Source organism: Carica papaya, chromosome 6 (genome assembly GCF_054855325.1).
Source record: "Carica papaya isolate Zhongbai chromosome 6, ASM5485532v1, whole genome shotgun sequence".
In the NCBI taxonomy this organism is placed as follows: Eukaryota; Viridiplantae; Streptophyta; class Magnoliopsida; order Brassicales; family Caricaceae; genus Carica; species Carica papaya.
Genome location: NC_142314.1, coordinates 21,216,955 through 21,234,926, shown reverse-complemented (window position 1 = coordinate 21,234,926; position 17,972 = coordinate 21,216,955). Strand labels below are relative to the sequence as shown.

The following is a 17,972-nucleotide window of genomic DNA, read 5'->3' as shown; positions in this document are numbered from 1 at the left end:
ACTAAGTGCAAAGTTTAGCGGGGTGTTACACTCTAATAGCTTCCACTCCTCAAGCCCCAACCCTAGAGCAACCTCCACTAACCACCGCCAAGCCCACTAACCCACAGAGTCTGTGGGCACCTCACATTTGAAGACGAAGAGGAGAAGGCATGCTATGATGTGATCTATAAATTGCCAATCATCCCAGTTAATTCTGTTCATGACTCTACCTTGAGAACCCTTGGCATCTACAATGGTGTGCGGTCCATCAGTTGCAAAAACTACTTTGTTGTCGATACATCCACTTATATAGAACTCTTTAGGGAGTTTTACACAACCTTCAAATTCCACAAACCTTCACAATTTACCTCTGCACTCCTAACCTTATTTCTTACCAACTGAGAGGACAACACTTCAACCTCTCCATTGCTCAGTTCAATATAGTCCTTGGGTTTGATGATCCCGAATACACATACCCATATTGCAATTTTTGTGAAGATTTTGTCCCTGTAACCGTTTGTGATGAACTGTGTACCGACCATCCGAAACCCTATGACCCCAGCAAATCAAAAGACTTTTACCTGCGTAACCCATACATGAAGTACATCCATAGGTTCTTTGCGTACTCTTTTTCAAGATGCAAGGATGCACCGAGTATCATGTCTAAAATCGAGCTTTATTTCATTTGGTGCATGATGCAGCGACAACGAGTGAATTTGGGGTACTAGTTTGCCTCGCAGTTTGCAACTATCATTTCATTTTGTAAGTCATTGATCCTAGGCTCGATCATCACCCAGCTAGCCATTTTCTCCATAAAATTTGGCATATATGACATCGACCTCTATATCGCTTGCCCGCAAGCCCTCTTGTTCATACGCACCTTAGACGACATGGGTCTCTTGGAATTAGAAGATGACAACCCCAACTTTGTATCACTAGGACCACTCATACCTGAGAATAAATGAATCTACTACAAGCTATATGAGCAATAAACACACCTAGAACTAACCCCACCACCCCTAAACTTTCAAGACTTCATGGACCGCACCATGATGCACATTGGGGTCATCAAGACTAAATTACACTCTATGGACTTCGCCCTCCATCAATTGAATGAGAAAATAGAAACCTTAACGTAGTTGTTGACTCAAAGCTTACAGTCAACCACCTATCAATGCAAACGATGACCACCAGGGGAGTTTACTGCCCCTCTTTCTTTCATTTTACATTTATTTCTCGATTTATTCTCAATTTTTGTTGTTTTATTTTACTTTGACTGTATTAACTTTTGTCTCACAACTCACCAAGGGACAGACTATTGATCGATTAACTCATTTCAAACTCTGAAGTGTTTGCATAAGCCTTGCCCAAAGTTTAAGCCACATTTCTCCCAACTAGAATGCAGAATTGTTTCAAAAAAATACTGCTTCCCCATATACACCACATCTAAGCAACGAAGCCAAAGGAGTACTACGTCCCTTCATTTTCTTTTCCATTTTTTACATCACATTGGGGACAATGTGTGATTTAAGTATGGGGTAAGAGATATTCTGCACTCTAAATTCTATGTTGTAGGCAACTTTTTTTAAACTCAGAATCCCATACTGGGCAACTCTTTACTCCTTATTTTCTTTAAACAACTTAGATGGGGCAACTCAAAATTTGAATTGCACTTATGACCATCATCTAAGAACTGTAGTTGTTTTTCATTTTCCCACACCTAGAATAGTTACCTTTGATTATGCATTTCAAACATGGCATGCCTGAGTATTGCTTGTTCAAAATTGAATTGTTCTTATCTTGAGTGAATGTCAGTATCTAGAAAATAACTCTACTGTAACTTATCTGGATTTGGATATTTAGAATTATGGGATTCATGCAAAAGAGAGAGAGAGAGAGAGAGAGAGAGAGAGAGAGCATGCATAATAATCTACTCCTCTAGTCACTTGAAATAGGCATTAACTGTGTAACCGGGGCCATTCATCATTATTGGTTGTACTTGTGTCAAAAGGTTAGTGACATCTCAAAGCACTATGAATAGCATTAGTAACCACTTAAAAATATGACCAATTGAGTAACTGGGGTCATTCATCACAATTGTTTGTACTCACGTCAAAAGGTTGGTGACATTTTAAACAAGTAATAAGTGCTCAAGTAAGTTACATATAAGTTTTCTATTTTCCACATGGGCCAATTGTATAAAACCTCTATATTTAGGCAAGTTCGGTACTTGTTCTACTCTATGTTGGTTGTTCCTCTTCACTTATTTTTATAAGAAAAAATTACAAAACTCTCCCATGTCGTGTTTGGATGTTGTCAAAATAATTGTTTATGGCTGTGGGTCCATGAAACTCAAGTTTGTAAATTACTAACTGATGGTAATTTTAGCAATTTGAGGGTTGAGATGTAACATGCAGGTTGTGAGGAAATGATTGGAAATAAATGAATTGAAAGTAAAGAAATGGGAATTTATGGAGTATACTATGTTGTACTTAAGGGTAAACACATGATAAGTGTGGGGAAGTTTGATAATGTTTAAATATCACATAATTATCACCCACTTTTGGGCTATTGAACTTGATGGTACATCATCTAATCCAAGTTATTTTCTGTGTTTTGTTGCAGTGTGGGATACAAGCGGAAAACGGGAGAAAATAACATGAAGAGAGGAAGAATTAGTGAAGTGGATCATCAGCATAGAAACAAGCCTTGGGTAAGGCTAAGAATCACGTGCAGCAATCAATTTAAAAAAAATGCGCATGTTTAAAATTTAAAAACATGTATATTCAAGCCCAAATTTGCGAATAAAAAATCACGGAGATCAATATGGAAAGTTAGTCATGTGCCAAAAATCAAGGGAATATTGCAAATCAGGATAAAGGGAAAACCCTAGCATTTTTGGGGGTAAAAGGTGGGTTGCGACGAGCAAGGGGACATCTCTCTTCTTCTAAACACTGCACACAGTAGCAACTACTGCTTTTGCAATTTTTCTTCTTCTCTCTACTCTCCAAGAACTCTTTCGTATTAAAAAGCCCACTATGAGTGACGAACTCACTTTCTCTTTCTACTTGAGATCTAGTGAACGCCAGTGATGTATTTATGAGATTGATTTAGTTTAATATATGCTCTATTCAAATTTCAGTATTTATTTATCTTCTACATCTATGCATATTTGTTATCTTGAGCACATTTAAATAGGGCTCGTTGGACATTGGATAGGTGGCAAGCAGTTAACCGACCCCCTCAAATTCATAATTATTTGAGTGATTTCGGTACCAAGTAAGGTCAGTGTCGCACTGAGAAGGTAAGTAATCTTGTTGATCAATCACGCGTGGGAATTCGACAGCTTGAATCAAGTCCTTTTAGCTTTCAAGATTGTTGACAAGTTAAGTCCTGTGGATGTTCCTAAGACTACTTGACAGCAAAGAACCAACTAACAAACGTTTCTTAGTTGGTCTACGAATAAAGAAGGATTGGTTGTCAGAATGTTTCTGACAATTATAATGAATTTCTCATATTTTGGGTAAAATAAATCCTTACATCTATGATCAATTACATTACTGGAGCTAAATATTTTATCAACTAGGAATTCTTCTTATAATTGTTTTCGTTTCTAAATTACAGCCAAGAGTTTGTTTAATATTATTTTACTCATTGTTTATTTTATATTTTGCGTATTAGATTCTACAAAACCCTCCCTGTTTACTTTTTATTTATTGGTCTAGGAAGAAAATTAGTTTCCGATTCCTTGTAGATTCGAGCCTTCTTACCACTACTACAATATTGTTATATTGATTAATTAGGGATTTATTTTTGGTATATTCGACACCCATCAAAAGCCTATATAAAGGACTCACCTTAAGCTTTAAAAAATAACAATTTAGTTGATAAATAAAATTATTTAATTTGTTTCTAAATTAGTTTTACTAATTTTGAGAGTGAGTATTCTTCAAAGGAGATTACTTCAACCATCTTGTTGAGCTAGAGAATCTGAATCAGCATATCAAGTAAGCTATAACATCTTTTCTATTCCTTTTTATTTTTCCAGTTACCTTGACTTGCCTTCATGCTAAGTATAGTGCATTCATGATCAAGGTGTTTTGGATCCTGGAGCTCCCCTCATTTTCACTCTACTTTTTGTATTTTAAAAATGCATGTGACATGAAATTCGTTACTCATTTCATTTATACTATCTATGTTTTGAAACGACATGTGATGATTTGATGCGAAACATTTCTTCACATCACATGAAAATTTGTAGAAATTTAAAGACATTCACTATAGAGCATTTAATGGATAGATCTGAGATCTTCTTCTCTCTAATGGCTATCTACGAGTTAGATATATAAATTTCTTCTACCTACAATATTTCTTAGAGATCTTTTAGAAATTTTTTTTTTGAAAAATCATAAGAAAAATCAAAACTTTCCTTTTGAGTTAAACTTGAATTCCCAAGTGAATTTTATCTTGTATAATCACTATTTTTATATAAATCTGAACTTTTTCTTATAAGTTCTTAGATATTGCAAATGATAAGTGAAAAATCCTCTTGTGTAATTTAGTGTGAAAAACAAGTCTAAGGTAAAGTTAAAAACCTCATAAATTAGCATTTTGTAAGAAGTTGTTAAATAATAGTAGAAATATCAAGTTGTGGACTTAGGAAAGGATGTAAGCACAAGTTGGGTGGTAAAACTTCCATAAAATAGTGGTTGAAATCTTTCTACCCTTATGTCATTTACTTTCATCCATTTATTATTTATTGTAAGCATTAAATACTTGCACATTTCGTTCATACTTATTAATTTAAAAATTGTTAAAATTTCAAAAAGTTATTCACATTTTTTCTTGGGTTGCTTAAGATATGGCCAATAACATCCATGAGAAAATGATAAATAAAAATAAAAACTTATAAATGGAATACGGAAAATATAGGTGAACAGTGTCCATGTAAAAGCTTTTATGTTGAAGTCATCTTTTTATTGAATTCAATACATCTTAAGAAAAGAAAGACAGTAGAAAGTTAGAATTATATACTGTTATGAGATGATGCAGGCATAGCATGATTGAGGGACCCATTGAAGAAAACTTTAATTATCTAACTCACTTTTTCTCTCTATTTAACTATTATGCACAAAATTTTGTAATTTTAGCTGATGGAAGACACTTTGAAAGGAGAATTTGTGCTCCTTTTATAGATAAGATGAGAGAGCAAAGCTCATTCAAGATAATTAAATATATTGATAATGTTTTTTATTATTGTAGATTAATACTCATAAAATACAATAATTATATAATTTATTTTAAGGTTACCTACTCCATCAAGATATCTTTTTCTTTATAATGGTTATCTATTATTTTGGATATCCATTAAGTTGGCTTCAACTGTTATAAGTGAATAAGAAAATAAAATACTAGGTTGTGGGTCATCTACTTAATTGTTGAAATTAACAGCCCATGCAACATTAAAACTATATGCAATTCTTGTCCATGTTAATCATGTCGGTATGCAAATAAATTTAGTGTAAGAATATAAATATTTCTTCTTCATTACTCTCATAAACACAAAAAATCTATTCTAGTTGACCATAGAAAACACATGATTCTTACTTTTTCACTGCCATAAATAAATACACTTACTTTTATAATAATCATCCAAATATTCACACCATATGGATATAAAATTTGAGAAAACCCATTGCAAAAAAAAAAAAAAAATTAAAGGTAGTAAAGCACTAAAATTTCCTTTTAAATCTTGAGGGAAAAAATAAAGTTTATGGTATGAGAATACAAAACTTAAATTGGCATGTGCATTCTCTTATCAACAGTAGGTTTGACTTTCATTTTCCTTTTACCCTCTATTTGGATGATGGTAAAATATGGTTAATTAATGTAGGGTATGGTAGTGGGATGGCAAAATTATATTTATTTACTGATGGTATGGTTACCTAAGGATTTTTGATAGTATTTTAAAAACAAAATTTGGGCAACTTTTTAAAACCACCGATTTGGTGGTTTTTGACGAGTTAACATTTTTGTTCCATTTATACCCTCGTTAAATTTTCATAATTTTCATTTTATCCTCGAAAAAACCTTTCTCAGCAGCCCAACCTACTTTTTTCTTTTCTTTTCTTCTTCTCAATCTGTTTCTTTATAGATTTTTTAATTTATAATTATAAATTAAAAATTGTAGTTTTAAATTAATTTTTTATACTAACTATAGAAAATAAATTTTTATTCTTCATAATAAATTTATTTTTTGATACTTTAAGAAACAAATTTAATAAGAATTATAGTTTAAATAATTTCTAAAGTTAAATAACTTAATTACAATTTAAATAAGTATTTTTTTTCTTCTTTTTTTCCCTTTAATATTACATACATTAAGATATGGACAATTTAGTAATTTGACTTAATATATAACCGTATCAACTTATCAATCCAAACAAAATAGTTGTTATTACCATACATTAATATATCGTCTTCCCAAATATGTCATAACCTATTGATTACCATCCTACACACTTACCATACATTAATGAACTATCACAAAAATTATCCAAACAGAGCATTAGTGGTATTGTTCTCATTTAGTGGTAGTGATATTTCAAATAGTACAATTTTTATTTCAACCTAGATGCATTCTTGTCATGGTTCTTCCTGACTTGCAATGAGCTTTTTGATTTGCAATGAACTTCTTGGTGGTTCTTGACAATTAAGTCGGACAACGGTGGTCCTTGTAATAGAGTCAAAAACGATGGTCCTCGGCTCACACTCTTAGCATCAGTTCTTTTTTTCTTTAATGTTTTCTCTCACTTATTCTTAAGTAGATGACAATGTATGTATAAAAGTTCTTTAATTGGCTAAGTTGCATTTCGCTTTTATTATTTAAAGAAAATTTAGGAAATGGCTTCTATCATTTAAATATATGGGGAAAGCCAAACAACTTTTGACTTTTTTGCTCAAATTTAGACCATTGATGCATTTAAAACAAATTAAATTTTTTTTAAAAAAAGACCTAGATCGTAACGTAATATTTTGAGAACTAAATTGTATTATGAGCCATTTATTTTTTAAACCAGTAATGTTTTCTTATTAAAAAAATGTAAGATCAGGAAATTATTTCCCGCTACCGAGCAAAGCTTCTCAGACAAGCTTCTTTGCCCGCCCCTCTCCCTCTAGTTAAAACATCCACTCTCTTCGTGTTCTCAGCGTATGTTTACCGGAACCCTAGTGATACGATTTGTCTCAGGACACGAATCGGAAAGGCAAACGGGAAGGAGAAGAAGAAGAGGAGACTTTAGGAGGAAAACCAGGGGAAGAGAAACTTCAAGGATTGCTCAGCTTTTCATTCATGGTGAATGTTACAACAGAATCTTCCTTATCCATGGGAGATTACAAATGATTGCAAGTTACCTGTATTATTGTCTAATTTCTTAGGTGTTGCTCTAACTAATCTCTACCAGCTACATGCTTCTCTACTGCTCACAGATATGAAAGGAATAAAATGGAACAATGTAAAGATTGCTGCGCGATAAACAACGGTGGGTAACATCTAGATCCGTTTATGCATTTGACTCTATAGCAACTTCAGTTTTATGCTTATCCACAATTCAATTACTGTTGGAGCTTTTCTATTCTCTGAAATTTTGAGTTGAGAGGTTTCAGAATTTATTTTTTTCTTCAATGCAGTCTATGTGCGTTGCTAGGATTAGTAAAAGAAAATGAGGAGATCAACCAGGAAGTCTTCCGTTGGACTTGGAGTAGATGAAGGTTTTAACGATAAGGTGTCACTATTTTCCTTCATTGTTTTACCTCCTTTTCTTATTTATAAGCTCTGTTTGAGGCCAAGAAAATTGAGGCAAAGTACTTTAACTTGGGAAACTTCGGTTTTTCGTTGTGTATATTTAGTTTAGTTATCTATCTCTTTGTTTGCCAAGAAACTTGAGACAAAGAACGGAAACTGAATGAGTTTCTTTCTTTTAAACTTAGTTGTTTTTTCAATTATATTGTATGACCCAAAATTGAGATAAAATAAAAGCGTATACGGGTCTTGGACGGATACATAAAATGTTTCCAGATGAGTAAAGATGTCTAAGAGCAAACCTACTACCACCGGGCCATAGCAACTACGAGAAAATTCATATTGGGTTCTGAGAGGCGTAATCTTTGTTTTTCTGAGCAGTACATGCCAAGTTTATGGACGTGATCTTGAAGGCTAAACAAATTATTTAATTCTGTTTTTCTAATGTGAAGATTAGAGTCTTATATGATACTATATATACAGAAAAAAGATAATAATTCTGTCTTCATCTTTGTTATTCTGGTAAATAATGGATAAGTTATAAAGCATGTTAATCAGCTGGTAAGGCATGTCATTTTACAACAATGCAGCCTCTGAAATACCCAACTATATCAAAGTTTATGCAGGTGGGAAATTTCAGCACTAGGTTTTCCTTGCCATCTTTTGTCAAGCGAGTGGAGAAACTCACAGATGATCAAAGAAGTGCAATACAGAAGGTTGGTTTTGGAAATTTGCTGCTGATGCCTAATCAGATGCTGAGCAAGAATCTACTGGTTGAATTGATGGAAAGATGGAGTACTGAAAACCAGGCTTTCATGCTCCTTCAGGGTGCAATAACTATCACTTTGATGGATGTTGCTTTGATTCTAGGACTACATGGTTTTGGAAATCCTGTTATCCTTAGCGAAGATGAACCTTTGTCGGATTTAGAGAGGGACTATGGTGCTACTTCATTGAAGAGGAAGATTACAGTTGCGTCACTTGAGAGTAGATTGAACTCAATTGGTGAAGCTGCTGTTGATGATTTCATTAGAACCTTTTTACTGTTCACCGTTGGGACTCTTCTCTTACCAAGTGCAAATGGAAAAGTAGATTCCCGATATCTGTTGCTTCTTCAAAATATGGATGATATCTGTCACTTTGCCTGGGGTGCAGCTGTTCTGGATGATATGATCATGTGGCTGAACAGAAGAAAAGAGACAAATGTGCATTATGTAGGAGGGTGTCTCATATTTCTCCAAGTATTGTATATGCCTCTCATTTGTTTTTGCTTTGATCATGAAGTACTTTCAATTTCCTATTGCACCTGAGGGTTTTGTGAAATGTTTGATTCTCCTATCAGTTTTATCTTTGATCAAGGAGAACTTTTGACTAATGCGGCAAATTATGTATGCTACGCACAAATTTTCTTTTATCTTACAAAAGACAGGCAACATTAACTTATATAGATGGTCATGGAGTATCTAATTAAATAAGATGGAGTTTTCTATTTAAGTTAATATGATCTTAACTAACAAGATCTTTCCTGTGGTAATTTTGAATAGGTTTGGGCCTACGAGCATGTCGATATAGCTCGACCTATTCTGCTAGATAGTTATTTGACATTTCCCCGAGCATGTAGATGGGGAAGTGGTCGGCCCCACCAAAGACAGTGGTTCACTTCAAAGTTTAAGGAGCTGCAGGATCATCAGGTTGTAAGTTCATTGATTATATTATGTGACTTGTAGATTGCCTATCCTTTGGGTACCAGAAAAATTCTGCAACATATAGGACCTAGTTTGGCTATATGAAATAGTGCATTTTCATGAATTTAAGGATAGACCAGTACTGTGGCTTTTCCTTTTACTATTTGGATGCTAATTAATGCATCAAATATCAGATAACTTGGCAGCTTCAACCTACCTCTGAAGAGTTAGAGTTAGAGGTAATCAAAGAGTTATTGGAACAAAATGGCACGAGCATGGTTTCCAGGCAGCATAGCAGTTCAGATGGTTATTCAATGGCTAGAGTATGTTACATGCTTACAGAAGGCTTTCTTCAAACTTTAACCCTCAAGGACTTACTCATTGATAAGCTTGTCAATGTTTTGACTTGATCATTAATAAGCTTGAATTTTTTTTTCTTCTGAAGATTATTGAAGCAGATAGCAAATCAAATACAGATTCTGCAGATGAAAGAGAAATATTTAGAGGACAGGAGGTCAATTTGGAAGAACAAATAACATCAAAACATGTTCCAACTGTGCAAATAGACACCACGGAACACCCATCAATGTCAACTGTGGTAGAAGCAAACAAACAAGTGGAGCAACCTTCACAATGCCAACACTCTTCCACAGACCTTTCTAATTTCAATGTCAGTTGATCTATCTTGGTTCGTGTTTTTTATTTGTTTTATTTCCTGGTGATACATTTTCAGAATCCTCATATTCTCGTATGCAGGAAGATGACTTACCAAGGAACTGTCAGTTATTAGAAGTGCAAAATGTGGAATTGAGGAAGGAAATCGATGAACTCAAAAATGAAATTAGAGCATTAAGAAGCCAGGTCCTGTCAATTCCTGTGCTGGAAGAGCAGAACCAAAAACTGAGAGAACAAGTAGCAAATCTGATAAAAGAAAATCAGTCTATAAATTTATCTGCCAATAATTTTGTAGCTCGTTTGGATGCTATTTTACTGGACGAGACTGGAAATGGTGCAGAAGAAACTTAGTCGTCCAGATTATTAAGGTTTTCCAAAGCCCAGTTGTGTTTCTTCTCTTATATCCTATAAGTTAAGAATACTAGTCCTGCTTTTTAAAATGCCGACTAGTTCACTGCATCGAGTCAGTGTTTCTGCACTTAACTCTCCTTACCAAATTGGAAACTGGGACAATTTATTTGGACTAGAATTGCTGGAATGTAAATCTCTCCAAAAACTCCTGGAGGAATCTAGATGTGGAAGTTTGTAAAAATCTAGAAGAGGGAAGTATATACTGTGGTAAGAAAAGTATATACTGTGTAGCAAATAGCTTTAGAGTTTAATATTTTGACTTTCTTGATGTAGAATAAAGAATTTGATTGATTTTTTATAATCAGTTAACTGTTTATTTCTTTTACGATGAAACTTTTAAGAGTTTCAAGTGCACATTTTAATCTTTACTAGTTTCGCATGCACAATAATTCTCTTATTATCATGATCTCTTCTACCCAATTTAAAGTGATTTATCATAAGCTTAGATAGTTTTATTTAGTGACAGATGAAAATAAGACGTATAAATGGAACGCTACATATATTATTTTAGTAGGGATCTTTTTGTATTTTCAAAATATTTTATAATAAAATGTCATGAAAGGATATTAAAGTAATTTTATGATATTGGTCAAAGACTAAAAGGCCTATCAAAAAGGATATACACGAACAATAAAAAGGATTACATTAACACGGGAAAAGTAAAGTTCCTCGTCGGCAGTGGACAAAAGAGGTGAAAACTTTTTTCTATTTCCATTTTTTTAAATTTAATTGCATACGCTATTAATTAAAAAAAATGTGAGATACTCATGATAATAATAAAATAAAATTTGAAAAGAATAAAATTATCTGAAGTATTTTTTATAATTTTTTATTTACACATTGATTACAAAACAGATACTTTAATATTTTTTTATAAATAAATATATTAATTTTAAAAAATAAAATTATTTTTTTGAAAATAGAGTCAATTTGCTAAAATTATTAGTTTTGCCTTAACTGAGGGTATAAAAAATGGAAACAAAATTTAATCATTTAGTAAAAAGTTTTGAACTTTTATAATTAAATAAATATAAATTTATAAAAAAAAAAAAAATTAGTCGTTAAAAAAGTAACCTTAAATATTGGGGATGATCATGTAAAAGAGAAAGCTACCCCGATATTTGTTTCACTTTTTCTTTTTGTTTATATTTCTGAGTCCTGAAGTTGTGAAGTTGAAAAAAGATGATTCTTGAAATTTGACGTCCTCAAAGAGAGAATTTATTATGTAGTGATAGAGCAACAACAACTTGAATTTGATTGGTTATTTCTTTTATAAAAAACCTCATTGAATCAAATGAAAAGGGTGCAGTGATCCAGAAACACACAAGAATTTCTCCCTCAAAATACTACAATCATGGTTTGATATAAATTTTGGGTTCCACTGACCCTCTCTGCACCACCAAAGTCACTGTACTAAAATCCCACATTTGGATAACAATGAGAATCAGAATTTGTCAAGGTCCCCTCCTGCAACTGTGATTGTTGGAATAAGAAGGACAAGTAATCTTGAATACATACATATAGTATATATATATATATTATATACCCTTACTCATCTCTTTTGCTTTGGGGTTTTTGAGCACAAACCCAGATGAGAGGAGCAAATTAAAGGGTCCCCTCCAAACTAATTCACTCTCTCCTTTTTCCTCGTAACAGAGCCCAGAGAAGATGCTCTTTCCATGTCCTTTTCCAGTTTGGAATCTTCACAACATACTCCATACCCTTTTTGTTCTTCCACCATTCAATCCCAATTACTTCATTAACTACCTCGAAATTGCTAAGCAGCATGGTTAACATACATGGGCAGCTTCTGGAGACGGAGGTGAACATGCCGGCGGTGGCTTCTTCCAGAAACACCACACATGATTCGTACATGACCGACACGAACTTCGATGCAAACATGGTGATTGTACTGGTTGCTTTGCTGTGCGCGCTTATATGCGCTCTGGGTTTGAACTCAATAGTGCGATGCGCTTTGCAGTGCAGCCGGAGGTTGGTCATGGAGACAGCGGCTAGCCAACCGGCAACAGGGCTGAAGAAGCGACAACTTAGACAAATCCCGGTGGCTGCTTATGGGGTAGACGTTAATATATCTGCAACTGACTGTGCTATTTGCCTTGGGGAGTTCATGGAGGGTGAGAAGGTGAGGATACTGCCTAATTGTAATCATGGTTTCCATGTGAGCTGTATAGATACGTGGCTGAACTCCCACTCTTCCTGCCCGAATTGTCGGCATTCCTTGCTTCAACGATCGGGAAATGAGTTGGGTCAACGAGGCAGCGTCGATGTAGTTGTTGAACAGGGAGCTTAATTAGCTTTTGGTTATAGACTTGGATAGTAGTTCACTAGAGGCTTTCTGATAATCCGAAGTTGCAAAACCCATTGAAGGATTTTGTGAGAAAAGAGATGTAGCAGCAAGATTTTTAATTGTTCGTAAAATGTTTAATCCAACTTCTGTTTTTCCCTTCCGGTTACAAGACGGGTCGAACCCAGAAGGAAAATTTGGTTCAGCGAAAAGCGTCCGTAGCAGAACAAGTTTAAACTAATTTATGTCTTTTCGCAAACATCAAAGTCCTTGGGAGTAAATTATTTGTTTCGTAAAACTACATATAGCTTTATGATATAATGCATGTTTTTAATTCAATGAAATAAAACAATTTTGAGTAACATTCAGGTTAAAATGTTGATAGTAACTTCATTCAATCATCTATCAAATATTGTAAAAAAAAAAACTCCGAATATCTTGTATTAGTTACCATAACAAAATATCTCGAAATATTTTAGTACAAGGTGAAGCAGATAACTTCCTCCACCTTGCACCCAACTTTCCTAAAAAATATAAGTGAAATTAGCTCGACAAATTTATGAGGGAGAAAATTAGCAACTTGAGTGATTAAATAAAGGATTAGGTAAGCTACTGAGGATGTTACAATGTAGAACCTCTTAGGTTCCTAATAATTTACCCTTAAGATTTGGTAAATGTGCATCATCACCAAACAAAAAGACATCCTCTCAATTAAGTTGCCTACTTACCCACCATTTCACATGTACCAACAATCTTGCAGAATCTCTCCTAAATTATGACATTATCATCTTTAAAATCAAATAAACAAGATATCTATATAGTCCTCAAGGACTCCATAAAGCTTTTATAACTCGTATGCTATAAGCATGCCCAAACGAGCTCTCATGATAAGCATGTGTTCCTACTTCAACGCACAAAGTACATGGTGTTATTGTCTGTAGTCCAAGCTATCATCCATATGGACAATACTGTGTATTATTCTATCATCAGTATGTGAACATAATACAAAATTGCTACATTTATTATAGTTATACCTCAACTCCATATTTTTTAAGTTAGATGTAACTTAAAAGATTTGGGTAAGCAATCATCTTCTAAAAAATGCATAGCTTACTTTAGGGTGCACTTACACCTCAATAACTATGAATTGACAATGGCAGTATCTAATCAAGATGGGGAACAATAGGGTAATATGGACTCACACATAACCATTGTGGCACTCATAGGCTAATTGAACAAAGGATTCCTCATGATAATCACTGTGATATCCCAATGCTAATTAAGGCATGTATGTATTTTTTACAGAAACAGAATTACGAGTGCATGATAAAAATTATATGCAGCAGAACAAATTAATACAAATCCTTTACAAATATATGAGTTTCAATTACATATATAACTGAGGCTAGAAGTGGCTGTAAAATATGAAGTCAAAATACAAAAGAAGACCACTGCTTTTACTATGCTATTGGACTCATCATAGTACTGGAACTATCATGCACTCAAGTTTTGCAGATCTACAGAATCCTTATAAACTTCAATGGGTAAGTTAGCCGGCGGTTTCTCATTTTCTTCCTCATCTGGGAAAGAGTGAGTTTCATATGCTCAGTAAGAAAATTAGTATTTAAATAACATTGTAAGGTTTTAAAAGTAAATTATTCTAACATACATACTTACCATTTGGTTACTTCGTAAACCTATCTTATCTTATGAAAATATTTTATTTATTAGAGAAAATATTATGTTAATATAATCAAAACAAATACAACATACCAAATAATAGAAAAAATCAAATAAATAATGAAACACTTAGATTTTCTTGTCATGCTTCGCGAAGTCGTTACAACTTTCATATTTGAAGGTAGATATAGATTTCTGACTACCCATGTGAAATGACCAAATCAGATACAGATAACGACAATTTGCTCAGGCACATTTTCGGCTTACTAAACCATGGTACGATCTATAACCACGGCCATACCAACCATAGTAGTCCTATAAAATATTATATAGTCACGACAATACTTAGCTAAATGTGACCCCTAATAAATATTCGCATCACCACTCTCGTAAGAGGGTATGCCGTCATCTACAGGGAGCAATCATTTTACGTCTTTTCAGACTAGATGGGGGAGGGAAAAATAGATACCCCAGATGGGGTTAGAAGAATAAATATCCGTTAGAGATAAAAAACCTAACGAAACACTCGATGCATTATGCATGTCAATATAGATACATACTTCAGACCATTCGTGCTTTATTCCATTTTTTTTTATTCTTTTATTTCCCAATTAACATTACCGATTTCATATTATTTTAATTACATGCAAACCATCAAGTGTGTATAAATCACATAACATGCTTGAAATCAAGAATAATTCAACTTATTAAGCCTACAAACACAAAACTATGCAAAAACAGGCAAAATAACAAATTATCAATTTAATATTTTCTTTTTGTTTAAAAATATCCCTAAAAACGTTTAAAGAAATACTAAATTCCTTACCAAAATTCTGATAATTTCTTCTACATCGTTCTTCTTTTCTCGCTAGATCACTTTTTCTCTCTCTCTCTCTCTCTCTTTTTCTAATTCTTAAAAGGTGAAAGAATGGAAATGTGAAAAAAAAGGGAAGGAAGGACCCCTATTTATAGAAATTTGGAGAAGTTAGATTTATGTCAAGTGGCAAAATTTGGTGAAGACAGAGAAAAAGATGCTCAACATAAAAAACAAAGGAGGAAAAATCCTCCACTAGCGGTGGTGGCGCACTTCCCGAGGTGGGCGGTAGCACATTGCCCAATACAGCAGTGGCCTCCCCTCCTGGCACGCTGCATGCTAGCATGTAGGTGTACGACCCACCCTGCCACGCGCGCAAGCCCCAAGCTTACAAGCTCCTACCCATAAAGCTTTGCTGCGTGGACGATGCTCATAGTGTGCTGCGCCTGTCTGTGCGTGAGGTGACACATGGACGACCTGCCTGTGCACGACAAGATGTGTGCAGGGTTAACCCCGAGCCTCGTATGGATGGGACATGCGCACTGTGCGCAAGTCCCCCGACCCGCGCGCGGATGGGACGTGCGCATTGTGCGCACAGGCACCTGTGCGAGTTACCCTTTCCTGTGAGATTTTCTCCCGTTTTTCAGTTTTTTTGAAATTCGTTTTAAAAAATAAATAATTAGACTAAAATAAAATAAAATAAAATAAAATCAAAATAAATAAAAATTAACATAATTCACATATTACGATATAATTTGTGGAGTAAATTAAATGAGTTACATATGGCCTAAAGGCCCGAATAAATAGGGTTTTATAAATAAATTAAGCACAATGATGAGCAGTGTATTACATCCTCCCCACCTTAGAAAAATTTGATCCCAAAATTTGTCTCGAATAGGTCCAAAAACTTCTCCCTCATCTCACTTTCTAACTCCCACGTTGCTTCTTCTGGGGTATGATGTTGCCACTGCACCTTCACCACAGAAATCATCTTGTTGTGCAAAACCTTGTCGGTCCATCTAAGAATCTCTACGGGGATTTGTTCATACATCATATTAGCTTGTATCTGCATTTCATTGTAAGGAATGATATGAGAAGGGTCAAGGTGGTACCTTTTGAACATCGAGATGTGAAAAATATCATGTAAACCCGTAAACTCTCGGGTAAAGTAAGGCGATACACCACGGGTCCAATGCACTCACTGATCCAAAAAGGTCCCATATAATGAGGGCTTAACTTCCTTCTTTTTCTAAACCGCATCTTTTCCTTGTAGGAAAAAACCTTGAAGAAAACATGGTCTCCAACAACAAATTTCACGGATCGCCTACGATTATCGATGTAAATTTTTTGATGGCTCTAGGCGGTAGCCAAGTTCTTGCAGATGATTGCAACCTTCTCAATAGTCTCTTGGATGAAGTTCGGTCACAAATGACGTTCGTTTTTGACTTCACTCCAACAAGTGGGAGAACGGTAAGACCTACCGTACAATGCTTCATACGGAGCCATGCTGATGCTAGAATGATAATTGTTATTATAAGCAAATTTACATAGTGAAAAATACTCATACTAGTTATCGCCAAAGTCAAGGATGCAAGTACGCAACATGTCTTTTAACATCTGAATTGTACGTTTTGATTGACCATCTGTTTGAGGATGATAAGCGGTGCTGAAATAAAATCCAAATCCCAGAGCTTCCTGAAACCTGTCCCAGAAGTGGAATATAAATTGAGGATCTCGACCGGAAATAATGGATGAGGATCATGAAGTCAAACAATCTCATCAACATAAATACGGGCTAATTTGCTGGTGAAGTTAGTGGTCCTGATTGATAAGAAATGGGCAATCTTGGTTAGTTTATCAACGATGACCTAGATAGTGTTTCAACCAGAATAGGGCCTGGGCAGTCTTGTGAGAAAATTCATGGTTACATACTCCCACTTCCATTTTGGAATCGGGAGGCCTTGTAACAAACCAACGGGTCACTGATGTTCTGCCTTAATTCTCTGAAAAATAATGTATCAGGAGACATAGTCAACTATATCCTTCTTCATTCTCGACCACCAGTATTGACACTTCAAGTCCCAATACATCTTGGTACTCCCCGGATGGATAGATAGCTTGGAGGCGTGGGCAGTCTTGAGAACATCCACCCATACAGTGATGGGAACCCAAATTCAATTATGAAATTTATACAGTCCATCATCTAAAATCCTAAAATTAAGAAATTTGTCAAAAGAGAACTTACCTAGATTCTTGGTGAGTTTGGAGTTTGTGGACTAAGCTTTTTAGATTTTCATGAAGAGATTCGGTAGGGCTCGGATCTGAGCGAGTTAGGTGCCTTTGGCATAATAGTTGAGGCAGAGCGACTACATAGTATCCATTAATTTCTAACTAGATGTCATAGTTTAGGCCAACATTGCAAACTCCTTTTAGCTTAATGCATCACGACTACATTTTTTCTATCGGGGTGATAGATGATCTTGCCGTCATAATCCTTCAGAAGATCCATCCAGTATCTCTATCTCATATTTAACTCCCTCTGTGAGAAGATGTACTTTAAACTCTTGTGGTCAGTGTAAATCTCAAAAATCTGACCAAACAGGTAATGACGCCATATCTTTA

At 34.6% G+C, this 17,972-nt stretch overlaps 2 protein-coding genes across 4 annotated transcripts; both read left to right on the top strand.

Annotated features, from left to right (window-relative positions):
- Window positions 1-7,071: 7,071 nt before the first annotated feature.
- On the top strand, window positions 7,072-10,876 carry LOC110824318 (uncharacterized). Of its 3 annotated transcripts, none has more exons than XM_088223541.1 (8): window positions 7,072-7,333; window positions 7,468-7,520; window positions 7,669-7,763; window positions 8,407-9,021; window positions 9,325-9,471; window positions 9,660-9,788; window positions 9,911-10,135; window positions 10,222-10,876. In XM_088223541.1, exons 3-8 carry the CDS (start codon window positions 7,701-7,703, stop codon window positions 10,489-10,491), a joined length of 1,449 nt encoding a protein of 482 aa, XP_088079667.1. In that variant the 5' UTR covers window positions 7,072-7,333; window positions 7,468-7,520; window positions 7,669-7,700; the 3' UTR covers window positions 10,492-10,876. The 3 variants fall into 3 exon arrangements, with proteins under 3 accessions (XP_088079667.1, XP_021910592.2, XP_088079666.1); XM_022054900.2 differs by having other exon boundaries at window positions 8,398-9,021; XM_088223540.1 differs by having other exon boundaries at window positions 7,443-7,520; window positions 8,398-9,021.
- Window positions 10,877-11,881: 1,005 nt separating this feature from the next.
- LOC110824364 (RING-H2 finger protein ATL74) lies at window positions 11,882-13,218 on the top strand. Its single transcript, XM_022054959.2, has one exon. The coding sequence runs from the start codon at window positions 12,338-12,340 to the stop codon at window positions 12,860-12,862; it is 525 nt and encodes a 174-aa protein (XP_021910651.2). The 5' UTR covers window positions 11,882-12,337; the 3' UTR covers window positions 12,863-13,218.
- Window positions 13,219-17,972: the final 4,754 nt, after the last annotated feature.